Source organism: Bubalus bubalis, chromosome 14, assembly GCF_019923935.1.
Source record: "Bubalus bubalis isolate 160015118507 breed Murrah chromosome 14, NDDB_SH_1, whole genome shotgun sequence".
Lineage (NCBI taxonomy): Eukaryota > Metazoa > Chordata > Mammalia > Artiodactyla > Bovidae > Bubalus > Bubalus bubalis.
In genome coordinates, this window is record NC_059170.1 from 64,831,606 (window position 1) to 64,848,098 (window position 16,493).

Genomic DNA, 16,493 nt, shown 5'->3' on the forward strand with positions numbered 1-16,493 from the left:
CAGCTGTCTTCATTTGTTAGGGACTTTAACTTACTGAGGCTATTTTTTTTTTTTTCTTTCAAATAGCAGCTTATTTCAATTCTGTTGGCTAAATAGCTAGTGGCTATTTCATGGTGGCTCAGATGGTAAAGAATCTGCCTGCAATGCAGGAGCTACAGGAGACGCAGGTTCAATCCCCAGGTCGGGAAGGTCCCCTGGAGAAGGGCATGGTAACCCACTCCAGTATTCTTGCCTGGAGAATCCCATGGACAGAGGACCCTGGTGGGCTACAGTCCACGGGGTCACAAAGAGTGGGACACGACTGAAGTGACTTAGCACACACACACTGCCTGCAGTGCAGGAGACCCAGGTTCAATCCCTGGGTTGGGAAGGTCCCCTGGAGATGGAAATGGCAAACCACTCCAGTATTCTTGTCTTGGACAATCCCATGGACAGAGGAGCCTATAGGCCATGGGGTTGCAAGAGTCGGAGATGATTGAGCGACTAAAGCTAACCTAACCTAACCTGACCTAACCTAAATAGCTAAAAATGGGATTTCTGGATCGGATGGTAGTTTTATTCCTTTTAACTTTTTATTTTATATTAAAGTATAGTTGATTAAGACTTGGGTTTTAAGGATGAAATAAGTGACACATGAAAATAAGCAGCTAAATATAGAATTCCGTATGCATTTCACACTTGCTGCATGTACCTCTCGTGTGTATACGTGAACACTCTACTTCCTAATGGCAGCTCTGGGAGCAGGGAAGCAGCCCAGGAGATGCGAGCCCTTTGGGATAAGTCACGTGGAGACAGCCTCTGGGGCCTGGCCTCTTCTTCCCTCTGGCCTCTTGTTCAGACTTATGCTGGTGACTCATGGTTCAGACAAGTGGTGGTCAGCAAGCTTTGCTTATTTTCTGCTCATTTTCAGAAAGGGTTTGCAGTAGAACCAAAGGCTCTCACTCAACAAACAAAATTCATTTGGCTTACTGACTCAGAATTGATAGATTAAAAATAAAAAAAGAATTGATAGATCTGACTTCCTTGACAGAAAACCTGAGAAGCCTGGGTTTATATCTCTTTCCTTTTAGTGAGGCAGCCTGACAGTGGTGGGGTGCATGCACCCCCGAGCTGTTGTTGGTTTACCTGAACCCAGAAAGAGGAGGTGGGTATGATGACTGGGTTATACAGACTATCCATACATTACTTAATGTTGTTTTTATAATGGATAATTACACATACATATTTATAGACTTTCTACAGTCTCAATTGGCTAAGAGGGGTGGTAACAGTGAGACCATCCTTTTTGAAGAACTGTTGAGTGACTGCACTTTGATCCTCAGCTTTGTGGGTGCCTTGAGGTTGACACTCACCCCTATTCAAGACTCAGGACTTTTCCGTGCGAACATGTTCTTCCACTGGTCCCAGCAAATCCTTGTGGGATGCCCTGAGTAGAGGCCAGTCCATTTTTTAGACAAGGCGGCATCATAGGCATATTCTCATTTCTGTGCTGACCCATAACCATTTCTCCTCTTCTTCTCCGCGCAGCTCCAATTGTCAGTTCTGATCTACAAATCTTCTGTGATTTGGGCCCCTGTAACATTCACTACTGCCTCTCCTGCTCTGCTTCTCACTGTCAGTTGAGATAAATAATCTGCGAGTTTTGGCATTTGCAGTGGGCCTCCTGGTCAGTGAGAAAATTAACAAATCTGTCCATCTTTCTCTCTCCTCCTTTCCCACACCTTGTAGGCATATGAGAACCAAAGACGTGTTATCTATCACCTTGGCTTGCTATACACCTCTCATCACTAATCCTGAGGTGAGAGAATTTGGATTTAGTGTCAAGATGAGGGTAGCTATGACAACCAGCTGATGCTTGGCCCTCCATGGGAGGGTATTTTGAACAGGTCTTTGCAAAGTCTGCCTTTTGGACAGGGACCCACCCGGGGATCTAGTACCCTTTGTGCCTTCAAAGCACCATACAAATATTAACTAGTGTCCTTCTGGAAGAAAGAGCGAAGTCTCATTGTGTAATTTGGGAAATAAGCACTGGACCAGTTGAAAGTGGGCTTGAATTTGGACTGCTCTCTGAGCTCCTGGTACACATGGCTAGGACTCAGTCAGAACATTTGGCCTGTCTAAATGGTCCATAGAGCAAAGGGCAATGGTGGAACTCTTACTAACACATTGCTCTCTGTCCAATTATTCTTTTATTTATTCTAGTATATCATCAGCTCCTTCCATTCAGAATTTCCCAGCTACTCTGGGCAGCCCAGGCCTTCCAGTGGACTCATTAATTAGGTCCTTCTCTCTTCCCGGTCCCCTCTCTCCTCAGGTGTTCAAATAAACAATCAATCATCCATTTCCATGTTTGCACAGATAAAGACATGGAAAATTTTCAACTTTCTCTAAATATAAGGGGAAGAAAGATCACATCTGCTAATAGACTTTTGAAAAACCCAGCTAGGAGAGTTTTCACAGGAATACTAGAGAGACACAGAGAACAGGAAGAAATATGCCTTTTATTAGAAGTCTCGTATGTACAGGAAAGCTGCTCCTCACAGCACAGGGGAGGCTGTGAGGAAGAGCCGTCAGAGGTCACCACGCTTGCACCGGTCACATCACTTCAACATCACCACACTCCGTGAACAAACAGAACCATTACACAGAGATGCAAAAGAGACGCAGGTATGGGGACGGACCCCTCACATATTTTCTAAAAACAAATGGACACAAAAAATACAATGTGCCAGTAAAAAAAAAAAAAAATAGGCATATCAGTACATGTCTTTCTTTTTTTCTTTTTGTTAACACACAATATGCTGAGCTTTCATCTCAAGCTTTTTTCATGTCGGGATTCGCAGGCACTTTAGCAATCCAGCCATGGTTTACAACAGGATGTTCAGACCAACAGAGGAGAAGATGGAAACACGGGAGCAACCCGGGTCCTCACGACCCACACGTACGTTAACGTAGCGACACAAGGGCAATCTTTTGTTATCGCTGTTTGGGGACACCAGAACGTTCTGTGGGATGTGGAATGTCTGTCCTCTTATTTACCTTTTATGTTTCATGGCAGAATTCTCTAGAAGAAGCCTGATGGCATCACCAGGCAGGGAGATAGCAGGTGGATGAATAGACAAACATCGATTCCAATTGACTTTAAAAGCCGGAGACAGCAGGTGAGATTTTGGAATCCCAAAATGAGCGTCTGGCTGATCTTTGTCCCACACTATGCCCTTCTTGCCAACTCATCAAATAAAAACTAATGAAGAGGGCAACCGGAAGGGACTGGGCCAGACTCTCATCCGGGGAGAACTCTTTCTCTAGCTATCGCCCCCTCCATGTCATGACACGCACCGGGCCGGTGGGCGAGCAGCCCCCTGCCCCACCGGGGCTGAAGCCCGTCTCCTGTGTTCTCCACGCAGAGCTGTGACGGCTCAACACTCACGTGAGGGAACAGGACTAAACGAGGGTGTTTATAAATGCAGACAGAATGATCACATCACTGGTAACACTGAGTTATAAGGCAGTTACAAAAGGACCCCCCTGATAACCAGACAGTGTTGGAATATGGCTTAGCTTCTTTTAGAGGAAGGAAATTCCCGTTACAAGGAGCTGAGAAAGAAAAGGGAAACCATACTGGTCACAAGGGGTTAAAAATGACTGTGCTGGGAAGTACCACAGAGCCCCAATTTCTGGTGTATGCCACCCACTTTCATCCACCAGAGATGGAGATGTCACTTCGTCTGAGACACTCAAAGGGGATAAAAAAGAGGGATCAACATCACCTGTGACTTCAGGATGATCTGTTGCCACAAGCTGCACAGGGCGGTAACACAAAGCCACGGGGTCTCCCAGGCTGGGCCAGGTTCCCAGTACCCAAGAGATGAGGAGCGTAGGATGCCTTGAACAGGTGATTGTCACATGGCGGGAAATTCTTCCATGAAATAGACATGTGAAACACAGTGGCAAAGACATTAAGGCCTTCCATCAAACTGCCCACACTGCTTAAAGGCACTGATACCAGCAACAGAAATACTCCGTAGTACCACCAGGGTGTTAAAAAAAAACTCCCGAATACAAGTCTTCGTAGGAAAGTGTCCTTTATTGCATGACACGAAGTGTCCGCTCTCCTCCTGCTCAGGAATAGAAGGGCCTCCCTTTCTCAGGAGTCTGGAGTCTGTTCAGCCTGGCGACCTGAGAAGGTGAGGGGGGCACGTCCTGCCGGAAGGGCCCCTTGGCGGAGATGTGACTGGGGTCCTGGACTTTCTTATACGAATCATAGTTGTTGAGCCCCTCGGGGGCCGGAGGTTGCTTCTTCATCTGCTGCTCTTTCCGCCTCTGCTCCTGGCGGAGCAGCTCCTGGGTCTCCAGCATGACCCTGGCGTTGAAGCCGTGCCCGCCCAGATAGCCGTTCCGGGACCCTTGGTAGCTCGAGTACCTGGGGTTCTCCTTGGCACTCTGGAAGCCTTCCCCGGGAGGGTAGTTCTGCTCCCAAGAATCCTGGGAGACAGAGCTGGCATTCTTCCTGCTTTGCCTAGGAAGCAAAGCCCACGGTGAGTGTGAGTGTTGGGAAAAGGGGAGGGAGGGAGATGAAGGGGAAGAGTGAAGGGGTGGTAGGCGGGAGCCAGAATAGCATTTCTATATCTCAGCAAACATCACAGTAAGTCCTCTCTATATGAACCTTAAGTCATGAACTTTCAGACAAGCAAGCGCACATTCGTGTGTCCAATCACGTAAGTTAGTTCCCGTGTCTGGCGTACATCGTCACGTGCATGCATGCTCTGTAAGTGGCTGTGCTTTTCTGTACTTGCTGTGCAGTACTGTAGAGTATGGTAGTACAGTATCTTCACTCCAAGCCCAGACATCACTGGAGGTACGCAGACATCACTGAATCGTTTTGTCAAGAGGGTAGATTGAACTGAATCGAGCAAGGAACCAGAACCTGTGCCATCAATGTCAGGCATGAGTGAAACCCCCGCTTGCCCTCCGTCTCCTGTTGCTGATGACCCTTCAGCTCTACCATCTCCCACCTCCTCTCCCTGCTCCAGTCAGTAACACTTCTTGCCTGTTCATTCCACGCCAGCCCCTGTATGCCAGCTGTTGTACTGGACTAATATAGTTTTCAAGGTACTGTACTCTAAGAGTAAAAATGTTTTCTTTATTTTCTGTGTTTGTTGTTTATGTATTATTTGTGTGAAAAGTGTTATAAACCTATTCCAGTACAGTACTGTATAGCTGATTGTGTTAGTCAGGTACCTGGGCTAACTTTGTTGGACTTACGAACAAATGGGACTTTCAAACGCACGCTCAGAATGGAACTCATTCATATGTTCCCAGTAAGGGGACTTACTGTATTGGGCTTCAGCTGATTCTCAGACATTGTGATAGGAGCTGAAGGATGAAAACGTGACTGACTCCGGCAAGCTCAATCTGAGACAAGCCTGCATGAACAATGGCTACACAGGAGAGACAGCAAATAGACTCCACAGCTACTCAGAAATAGGGTCTTCCTTCTGTGTCTGGGCGGGTGTGATCTGTTCCGCTCAGGGTAACAATATATCCTGCAATTGAGACTCATTGGCAGGATGCTCTATAGGGGTATTAGAGATTTGGCAGCTTTCGTACCAGCAATAATTGCTCGCTTTACAACATTACGATTCAATTCTAAACAAGCCAAACAAATATTTTACACAGCTGCCCCCTCATGCCAGAGATGCTAGCTAATATGAAGTACATGGAATGGATTACAATATGACTTCAGTTATGAAAGATTTAAGTCTAGACTCCTCTATGATTAAAAATGCAACAGGCAGTCCCTTAAAGCCACGGCTTTCAAGTTATATATGTCAGCAACTGACAACCTCTGGAATACACTCTCATCAAGATTGCAGAACCTGGGTGTGTGAGGAGTAAGCACCATTTTCTGCCCACAGTATCCTCATCCAAGGCCAGGGTAACTTACTCATATTCTGTCACACCGAGATGGGGAAATAAATCAGAGTCCTATAGAAATTTCAACTCCTTATCCTTTCTGCAATAAAGTTGCACATCATTTTCAGGAAACATTATTGTTTTGAAACATCTTTAATTTACTATCAAGTCTCTAGATGCTTTTATGAATTTACAATAAGATTGGCTATGATAAAGTAAAACAATTTTGTGCCAGAAAGACAGACATGCCCTAATTTTTTCGCCTTGAAAATGGAAGAGAGGGAGCGAGAATTGAGTCATAAAACAAAATATATTGCTTCATTTATCAATAAAAAATGATTCGGTGACAGTATGTATTGTTCAGCCTTTCACATCAACACACACGACATGACGGAGTGTTCAAAAAGGCTCGGGTAGGGGAAAAGTAAGGTCTATGCAGCATTGGGTCTCCCATAGGAATGAAGCCATTTGCATTTCTGAACACTCAGACGTACCATCAATATGGTTTGGGATGAAATCCGCCCATTTTCCATATGACCTAAAATGTAGTCAAGGGTATTCTCAATAAGATGAACTACTATTCAGAATCATCTCTGGCAATGACTGTTTCATGATGAATTAAACAGTCTAAAGTATATTCATTCTTGTAATGGGAATCAGGCCCTGGGTACAATCAGCTCAGGCAAGAATCCTTAGATTTGACGGAATAGTTTATTTGCCTAAAGCACTGATTATCTCCACTTAAAGAGTCATAAATTAATCTGCTCAGAGCTGTGAATGATGGAAAGTGCCAGCATGAAACCAAGGGATTTGATATTAATCATGAACCTTTAATTAAAACAACAAACTTGTTACTGATGTTATAGCAACAACATGGGATTCTTTCATGGGTTAGCTATCAATTTAAGGATAACTGGAGATAAGCTTCTTCAACCTTGGTCCATGGGGATCCACTAGTCCTGCCCATCCTGGTCCCCAGCTGCATGAAGCCCAAGGCTTTGCTCCACATGGTCATGGACCGGAAGTTGAATCATTCCAGGAAGATAGAGTCTTTTTGTACTAGGACACATTGAAAATTCATTAACTGTTTGTTTGGGATGGAAATTATGACAATGTGGGAAAAAGAATTTCTTGTAGCTAAAATTTTCTTCAGATTAAGCAGTTTAGAGAGAAGGAAGAAAACCTCCCTGAGGTTTGAAGTAAGACATGTGGGGAAAGTTCATACACACAGATGTGTACACATGAACGCATATACATACATACACACACTACCTTGGAAAGGAAGCTAGTGTATCAGCAAGCTCTTGATTAAAGAACAGGACAAGAAACGAGCAGGTTGTAGAGAAACACGAGAAAGCAGCAGACAGTAAGCTTCCTCCACTTACTGGAAGATGAGGCACGCAGGCACAGGGAACAGTGGGAGACCAGCTGGGTGTCCCAAGGACATGGATCCAGCCCTGGGTCTGCACGTGCAGCTGTGAGCCTGGGAAGGTTCTCTATTCTGGGCTCAGGTGGCTTCATTAATGCAACAGGCAGAATCTCTAACATCATAGGATTATGGGGAGCAATAAAAGAAATCACATCTGTAAAATGCTCACAAAAGTGTAGCATACACAGCTCATGGGTGACCAATCAGTGACTTTGCCTCCAATGATTAGGCTCTGAGTTTTGGGGGAGCATCTTTCTGACCAAGGAAGAAAATAAACAAAAAGATTAGCATTTTGTCTTTTGGGATGGAAGGGTTGGTAGAGATCAAGGAGCAAAGAAAGGCACCAAAGACAAACTGGAGAATCTTCACTCAGAGAAGCAACTCACAAACACGTCCTAGAGTGAGAACCAGAAGCAAGCCTTCCATTGTCCCAGGGTGGCTCAAAGGCCACCAATAACCTCGGGAGCAACAAAGCATCATTCCTTCCAGTGATTCTCTTTACGACCAACACACAGGTTTGTTGGGTCCTGGAATGAGCTCGCTGGAGATGCCTGAGGCCACCCAAAGCCCACACCCTGGTTTGGCAATAATTGCCTCTTAGTGATCATGTGTGAAGACCACCCTCACATAGAGGACACCCAGAAAAGCCCCCACACCTGAGGAAAGCTGTCAGGCATCACACTGAGGAGGGCACAGGGGGATGAAGACAGACAGACCTGGGCTGACAAGGCGACAAACAGTGGAGACACATAATACATTGGCATGGTGGGGAGACTGAGTCAGGGCATGGAGACACAGCCAGGAAACAAGGAGGGTGAGCAAGAAACCACCGGTGGCAGGAGGAAAGCTGGAGAGGAAACAGACGCCAGGAAAAGAGAAGAAAGCAAATCATCCCCAAAGGGTCTTGAATACACTTTTTTATCAGTGACTATGACCCAACCTACTTCTACTGCTCAGATTTAGAGCTGCCTTTTGGATACTAGAACTTCTGTGGTAGCTCAGACTATAAAGAACCTGCCTGCAATGCAGGAGACCTGGGTTCGATCCTTGGGTTAGGAAGATCCCCTGGAGAAGGAAACGGCAATCCACTCCAGTTTTCTTAACCTGGAGAATTTTATGGACAGAGGAGCCTGGTGGGCTACAGTACATGGGGTTGCATAGAGTCGGATGTGACTGAGCGACCAACACTTTAACACTTTGGATACTAAGGAATAAAGCTAGAAATTTTAAAAAGGATTTTTAAAAAAAGAGAGTAAAACAGAAAAAAGAAAACTAATTTAGGAATTAAAAAAAAAATCCACCTCCAGTTAAGAACCGAGTGTTGGGCTGCTCAGGTCTCCTTTCCCCACTGATCTCACATTACCACCTGGCTAGTGTTTCTCACTGACATTTCACAGTGGAACCTGAATTCAGCCTATAGGTTTCCCTAATCATGGCAAGACTTTACAAACCCCTCTGGCGAGTATACAGACCTCTAATTCAAACCACCTCATCTAGCGTGCCTGATCCCAAGTCCCATTTGTTTTCTTTTATACTCCACTTTGTAACTGAACTCTTTCTGTGTGTGTGAAGTCTTTTTGGTATCAAATGCCACAGCGACTTGTTTAGACCAAACTCTGTCAATTGTCCATATCCAAAAGAGCAGAGGTCAAGTGTCTTTGAAAAATATCATATGTCAGAAACTGGGATTTGCTTCCAGTTCATGTGGGTCACAGCCCCCCCAACCTCCCTCCAGCCTCTAGCTGAGTGAGGTGGCTCTTCAAGGAACCAAGCTGTGTGCAAGACCCCGAGTTTCTGATTTCCTCAATCAGAGGTGCACGTTGAGGAGTTACGGTTGACCCTTGAACTATGTGCGTTCGACTGCAGGAGTCCACTTATACGTGGATATTTTCCAATAATGAATACCTCTGGACAACATGTCTGTGCTTGGTTGAATCTGAGGATACAGAGAAGCCATGGATGGAACCATGGATATGGAGGGCAGACTACAGTAAGTCCCCTACATACAAACGGGTTCCATTCTGAGAGTGTGTTCACGAGTCCAATTTGTTCGTAAGTCCAACAAAGTTAGCCTAGGTACCCAACTAACACAACTGGCCCTATAGTGCTGTACTGGAATAGGCTTATAATACTTTTCACGTAAATAATATATAAAAAACAAACACACAAAATAAAGAAATCATTTTAAATCTTACAGTACAGTACCTTGAAAAGGACGGCGGGCAAGCTGCAGTTTCACTCAAGCCTATCATTGATGGAATGCATGTTTGCATCTTTGAAGGCTCACAACTTGAAGATTTGTATGTAGGGGACTTACTGTAAAAGTTACATGCAAATTACCCCCCCCACCCCCCGCCCCACCACACACACACCTGTACTCTGTAAAAGGAGTGAAGACGGTGTAGAGGTTGACCAGCCCGCACACCTAAGCTCACGGCACTCTTTCTTTTTAGGGTTTCTACTTTTCTCCTATCCACACAGAATAAAATGGCTGACCAGAAGGGGGCTACAGTTGATCAAAGGGCAAGTTCTGGTTCTTTAGGGAATCACTGACTGGCAGCAGTGATCCCACAGCAGCAAGCCTCAGGTCTATGGAGTCATAGGTGCTTCAGAGGAGACGTGGGAGGGAGGCATGGGGTGGGGTGCAGGAGAAGGTTAGCAGTGGACATGGAGAGGGGTAAGCCAGGACGAAAGGATTGGTTTGGAGGAACGATCCTTTGGAAGGTGAGCAGGAGAAACCTGGTGGATGTACTTGCTTCTCTCTTGTCCTCTTCCCGAGGATGGAGCCCCAGGTCTCCTCCCAACTTCCCCCCACTCCCGTCCCTCCCCTTTCCGAGTCCTAGACATTTCTCTTCTCACTTCTTCTCACACACTTTATGGGAGCTCTTCCCCATCCCTTAAAAAATAACCTCAAACGCAACTAAAATACAGGAAGCCAAACATTTGGCCAAGAAGACCACAGCCCCTTGAGCTTTTATACTAGTTACACCTGTCCTTCTGGAGAACTCTAGATTTACAAGGTCCATTTATGCTAGTTACCACTGAGCTGTGCAAAGTAAAAGTTCTGTTTCCATTTCTCAGCGGAGGAATCTGTCTCCGGCCCCATGGGAAGTCGCAGAACAAACACCAGATCCCAAGTCTGACCCCTAAGCCCCGTCCTTGTGGGGAACAGGTCACTTCACTTTCCAGGAGGGAGCTGTCAGCTGGGGATGCTGGCATCTCCTGAAACACCTTCCTGCCTGGTCCCCCTGCCAGGCAATGGTCTGGCCAAGTAAGCCACGGTTCCCACCATCTATGAGCGGTTCCTCGGAGGTGGAAAAGCCAGTGCATTGGGAAGGAGGGATTTCCCAAGGGACAGGGACAGGGCGTGGGGGCTGGGGGTGTGTGGCTCGTACCGGGGCAGCGAGCTGTACTGGCGCTGGGCCTGCTGGAAGCTCTCGCGCTCCTCCTGCCGCTGCCGTTGCATCTGCACCTCCACCGACACCGAGTGTCGCCCGCTCTGCGCTGACGGCCTGGAGTTGGGCTGCAGGAGAGAAGGCAACACAGGTCATGGGAAAGGAACTCCGAATAGCACAGGACTCGGTGACTATTTCAGTTCTCAGAGACTGACGTAGAAACAATATGTGACTTCCGTGAGTTTTTTAAAAATCAAGTGCAGCTTTCTCAAGAGGCACCTTTTTGGTCTTGTGAGCCACAAGCACCCCATCACCCTAAATTTTAATTATGGCCTTAGAATGGTTTAAAATTGAGAGATCCACCTGTCTAGTCTGCCTAGTGAGGCTTGGTAAATACAGACATTAGACACTAGTTTACATCCCTTGTATAAACAGCAAATATAGGGGAACAACCCTGCTTGAAAGACTAGGATAGTTTGTGGGAAGCTTCTGCACAGTACAGGGAGTGCAGCTCGATGCTCTGTGATGACCTGGAGGGGTAGGATGAGGTGGGGAAGGGAGACAAGAGGGAGGGGATGTAAGTATACATATAGCTGGTTCACTTCCTTGTACTGCAGAAACTAATAAAACATGATAAAGCAACTATAGCCCAATTTCAAAAGTGCCAAAAACATAAAAATTTGCTTCAATAATTCACAACAGTGGGAAAGTCTCAGGCTGTACACTGGAAGGTTGGCCATGCTGGTGAAGCTTTCAGTAATTATGCATCTTAGTATAGCAGTAGGATGCAATGTAGCCGACTTTCCTTTTGTTAAAGAATGACAGTTACATTTTGAACTGAGATTAGCTGAAACTGGGCACAGTTCACCATATACAGGTCTTCTTATCCACCGTGGCAGCCACATGCAAACAGAACAGCTTATCCAAAGAATAAACCTGCAAGCTAATAGCTCCTGGAACTGGTTGTGAAATAATACACTTTGCCTTAGTTATTAAGAAATGGCATTTTTTACCCAGGTTAATTATACGCTACAGAGAAACAGTCAATCCTTCTGGCTAGACACTTCATGCAGCAGGTCGTCTGCTGATAGCTGCCGCTGACCGAATCCAGATACTGGGGGAGTGTGTGGTGCTGGGCCACTGTGTGTGCTTTAGCTTCTACCAATGGCTTGGAGCTCACCTTTACGATGGTGCGTTTTGAAAGCAGCTCCACTCAAAACAGGCAACGATGCCTCTAACTTTACAAACACCCGACAAATGTTGATCATAGCCATCAATGGCACGCACTCTTAAGTAACCCTTTTTGGCACTCGCCAACCTCTGTCCCCTTTGTGTTATGCAACATTGTGCAATAGATTTATTCCAAACAAAGAATGTCTGTGACAAACAAGTTATTGATTTTTTTTTTTAGAGCTGAAAGCCAATAGCAGACTTGGACTCAATAATCACTTTCTAAAATAATATGAGTCTCAGCACTCATTTGGAGCCTGGAAAGATAACACGTAGGCTTGTTTCTTAAAGAGTGGTTCCTCTGGTGGCTTTTGTGCAAAGAGAAAGGCAGTAACCTCTATTGTCCCCTTTCTGCCTGGCCAGCATATCCCATTTGTTGGTAAGCAATAATGAAGCAATATGCAGGACAAAATTTCAAAGCATATGGGCATCGTCAGCGAGCATATTAAAAATATCCCGATACAAAAATAATATGTGAAGAGATTAGACTTTACGATACCCCAGTCTCTACTAGTGGATGTTTATAACCACACACATTGGAACAAATGTGTGTTCGGAGACCCACTCCACAACATGGTTCAAATAACATCCGTGGTGCCTTCAGTAAAGAAAACATGTTGCCGAATGAGTTCTGCTTATGCAAAAAAAGCATGAAGCAATTGTTCGTCAACAACATTAAGGAGACAAACAGTTTCTTCCATGACCCTGGATGAGGCTGGCCCAGAACAGTACTGGGGTGATCTGTCGTTGGTGGGGAGCCCGGGGAAGGGCCAGTGGACAGGAAAAGTGAAGCAAGAAAATATGCCTTCAAAAAGAACCCCATTTTCGTTTCCTTTACACTCAGTCTAAGCTACACACATGTGTCAAACAGTCTTGAAAGACCTGGCATTCTGCTGCAAGATTTACTAACCAGCTTTTCAAGCTCATGCTGTTCTATGACACGCTGCTTGTGGAGTTGTGAAAAGAAAATGTAAGGTCTTGTTGAAGTTTCAGGTGTATTTTTAAGTTGCTTCTCCCAGAGGCCTGAAAATTTGATATTGATGGAGGGAAGAAAAAAAGTTGAAGGGCTTTTGTTTCCTCCACTGTGTGTTTTCTGGGACTGTTCACCTCCAACCTTATCAGTGGCATATCTCAGTGCATCTGGATGAATCCCAGTAATGAAATTATCATCGAGTGGGATCTGAAAACTTAGAATGAGGGGAGGAGTCTGGAATCAGCAAACTGACAGATTTCATTGTTTGCTTCACTCTGATGAAATACACACCCCAACCTTGCTATTAATATTTTACTTTCTCTTTTCAGAGTGTGCGAAAGAATAGGTTATTAGAAAGAATCCCCCTTATCTTTAGGATGAAACTTGACTGGGCCACAGATATCCAGGGAGATTGTGTGCATGATGGACCCAGAGCAACAGCGAAAGAAGTTTGTCCTGGCCTGTTCTCTACTTGGGCTGCATCAAAAATAATCGGATTCATGATTTCAATGAAGATCTCATAAAAATGTGAATTGTGGAAACAGTATTACCACCAGGAACCCTGACGTTAAGACACTGGGGTTTTGTGGTTTCCATCCCAATGGCAGAAATAGAACGAAACGGCAGAAATAGAAATATCTAGAGTCCAAAATCACAAAAATACAGACAGAAATGAAGAAAGAGATCATGTGTAACCCCAGAGAGAAGGGCATGTTTTCAGATAAAACAGTAACAGCAACTACAGTGACAAAGCAGAATCTCTATGGGGAAACATACAGGCAAAGCATAATGGTAATGATTCTAGAGATTCACCAGATAACAAGACGGCAGCTCTGTTTTAAGAGAGCAAATTATAAATAACCCTGGCCTTGTTTGTGATGAAACTGTTGACAAGAAATGACCTTTTAAGGAAAAAAAATAGCCAAGGTTGCCATGGCCATAATAATGACAGAGGCTGTAAGACAGAAGTAAATACATGATTATCTCTTACACAATATGCTGGAAAACCACAGATACGTGACTCTCTTCACGGCTCATGTTTAAAAACCACCAGTCAAGACTATGCAGGTTGCTTTTGTAAATGAGCTGCAAAGTACTAGTGTTTATCATGATTATGAAGAGATTTTACTATTTATATTATATTTGGAAATTACATAAAACTTTGAAAGTTCCACAATTTTGGTATTACTTACTAGTGTAGAACAGAATGTGAAAATCTCTTCTGTGTACTATTTCAGTAAATTAAGAAATGCTTCAGCATTAAGTAAAATCAACCTTATTTTTCCAAATTAAAAAAGACAATACATAAAAATAAAAATACAAAGCCCAAACTGTTAATATACTAAAGAAAAAGCAAAAATAAATATACACCCTACAAGTTTCAGAACTGATTAGAACTAGATGATATTATAAGACTTTTAGAGCTTCATGTAAAAATGTGCCTCATGAATAAAATTCGTTAGTTCTATTAACATTTACATAAAGCATTTAATAATTTTAAATACACTAATTTTTCTTCTTATAGATAAGAAAAAGCATGTAAGAATATGTGTGTGTTCTTTTGTATGTATTCACACATATATGTAATAGTCTTATAAGTGATTATTTGGGGTGGGTTTTCTACTTAAAGTATGAATAACAAAATTTTCAGCTCTGTAATGACCTAGAGGGATAGCTGTGGGGAGGTGGGAGGGAATATGTGTATACATATAGCTGATTCATGTTATTGTACAGCAGATACTAACACAACATTGTAAAGCAATTATACTCCAATTAAAATTTTTTTTTTCAAATTTTCACATATGTCCAGGGCATGTAGAGAAAGCAAAAATAAAATACAAAAAGTCTGTGTGCTTTGGATGAAAACCTGTGATGAAGATGATGACAATGAAGATGACAATAATAACACAAAGAACAATGATATCCCTTGAGATTTAAAGTTCTCACTTTAGCGATTCAAATATACTGTGAACCTAGTATGAATTCCATGTTCTGATAACAAAAGGTCACTGAATCATGTTAAGGGTGTAAGTTTTTGACTCTGTTTAAAAGTGGCCACTGCTAACACTGGTAAATGATTTTCTATTGCGGACTTAATTGCCAACTTCTAATCCAAACAAAGTTAACTTCTGTCTCTGGATCCTGTCCTCCCAGCCCTCCTCCCCTCTACCCATCACACACTGTACTGACACAGCTATCGATTGAACTCTGTGGGCTCCGAATGTTGAAAAGCTTAATTGCTACTAATGATGTGAGTAATGGTTGAAAAATGGCAGTGCATACCAATTTCCCTCATCAAGATTTTATAAATATGTGTTTTGGTCTTAACACACTATTTGTCTTCTTCTCATCTTTCCCAACCAGGGCTAGGATCTGGTTTCCCGTAGGAATCAGCAGATAGGTTGAAAATAAAGGAGCAGCCCTCCAGCGTCGCTGATGGGAGGCAGGCAGCCTCACGCACTTCACCACCAGAGGGCTCCTTGGGTACAACAGCCCTCAGGTCATGGGACTCCAAGAAAGAGGGCTGCTCTGCAGCAGCACAGGGACACCCTTACACGGCTCCAGGGCACCCCTTTGCTGCTAGAATGGCTCCCTCCAGGTGGATTTCCAAGGCAGGCGATGGCCACCCAATGTGAACTGGAGTCAAACTCCACACAGTAAGGCTATCAACTAAGAAGGCATTTCCTGAGTCCAGGCGTGGAGGCCTGCTAGGAGGGGATCACAGCAGATGCCTTTAAGTCTTAAGAAAGAGGAAGATAAAAAGAGAATTCCCCTGGTCCAGGGAAGGCAGTCTAGGGGTGTAGGACGGCTATGCAGTCTGACCAACCCTCTAATTAAAGCAGGTGAGACGCTAAAGTGGTAAGAGGAGCCAAGAAAAGTCCAAGGTAGGGGCTGCCCTGATGGTCCAGTGACTAAGACTCTGTGCACCCAATACACGGGTCCTGGATTCAATCTCTGGTCTGGGAACTAGACCCCACATGCCTTAACTAAAGACCCTGCATGCTGCAACGAAGATCGAAGATCCCAAGTGCTGCAACTAAGACCCGGCATGGCCAAGTAAATAAATAAACATGTAAAATAGAAGTTTCTTTAGAAACAAAAGTCCAAAGTGGGAAAATGGAGAAAGGAGCAGGTTTTGTTTTGTTTAAGGACAGACAGCTAGGAAGGAAGCTTGGGGGAGAAGAGGATTTTCACATTGTGGAGGATCAATTTTCTATCTGAAGGACTAAACTACTTTCAGTCCCTACCCACCCAGGATGGAAAGGATTTAGCAATTGAGCTATTAAAGGCTCCATTATCCCATCCATCAGCCGTCTCAGTCAGTGAGTCTGCTGTGGGCAACAGTCAGGTATCTGCAAAGTTTTAACAGCATACTGTACTTAGGTCTGCAGTCTGCAATTCAATTCTTTTAAAAGCAACACACTAAGTCCTGTCCATATCTGAGCTCTGTGATAATAACCCTAACCTCAGCTATTGTGCCATTATCTTAACAAAGATTTAAAGCAACTTGCTGCTTTATTTATGCTGCACCTGGCACTTGGTAGGGAAG

The 16,493-nt window shown here is 44.3% G+C and overlaps 1 protein-coding gene across 28 annotated transcripts in view; it reads right to left on the bottom strand.

Moving 5' to 3' along the window:
* Positions 1 to 2,480: 2,480 nt before the first annotated feature.
* PARD3 (par-3 family cell polarity regulator) overlaps positions 2,481 to 16,493 on the bottom strand; it is a 579,687-nt gene continuing 565,674 nt past the window's right edge. For all 28 annotated transcript variants that reach the window (XM_044928208.2, XM_044928201.2, XM_044928194.2 and 25 more), the window contains 2 exons: positions 10,741 to 10,868; positions 2,481 to 4,519 (listed from right to left, as the gene is read on the bottom strand). In XM_044928208.2, the coding sequence (XP_044784143.2) occupies positions 4,123 to 4,519; positions 10,741 to 10,868 (525 nt within the window). In that variant the 3' untranslated portion in view covers positions 2,481 to 4,122. The remainder of the gene's footprint in view (positions 4,520 to 10,740; positions 10,869 to 16,493) is intronic.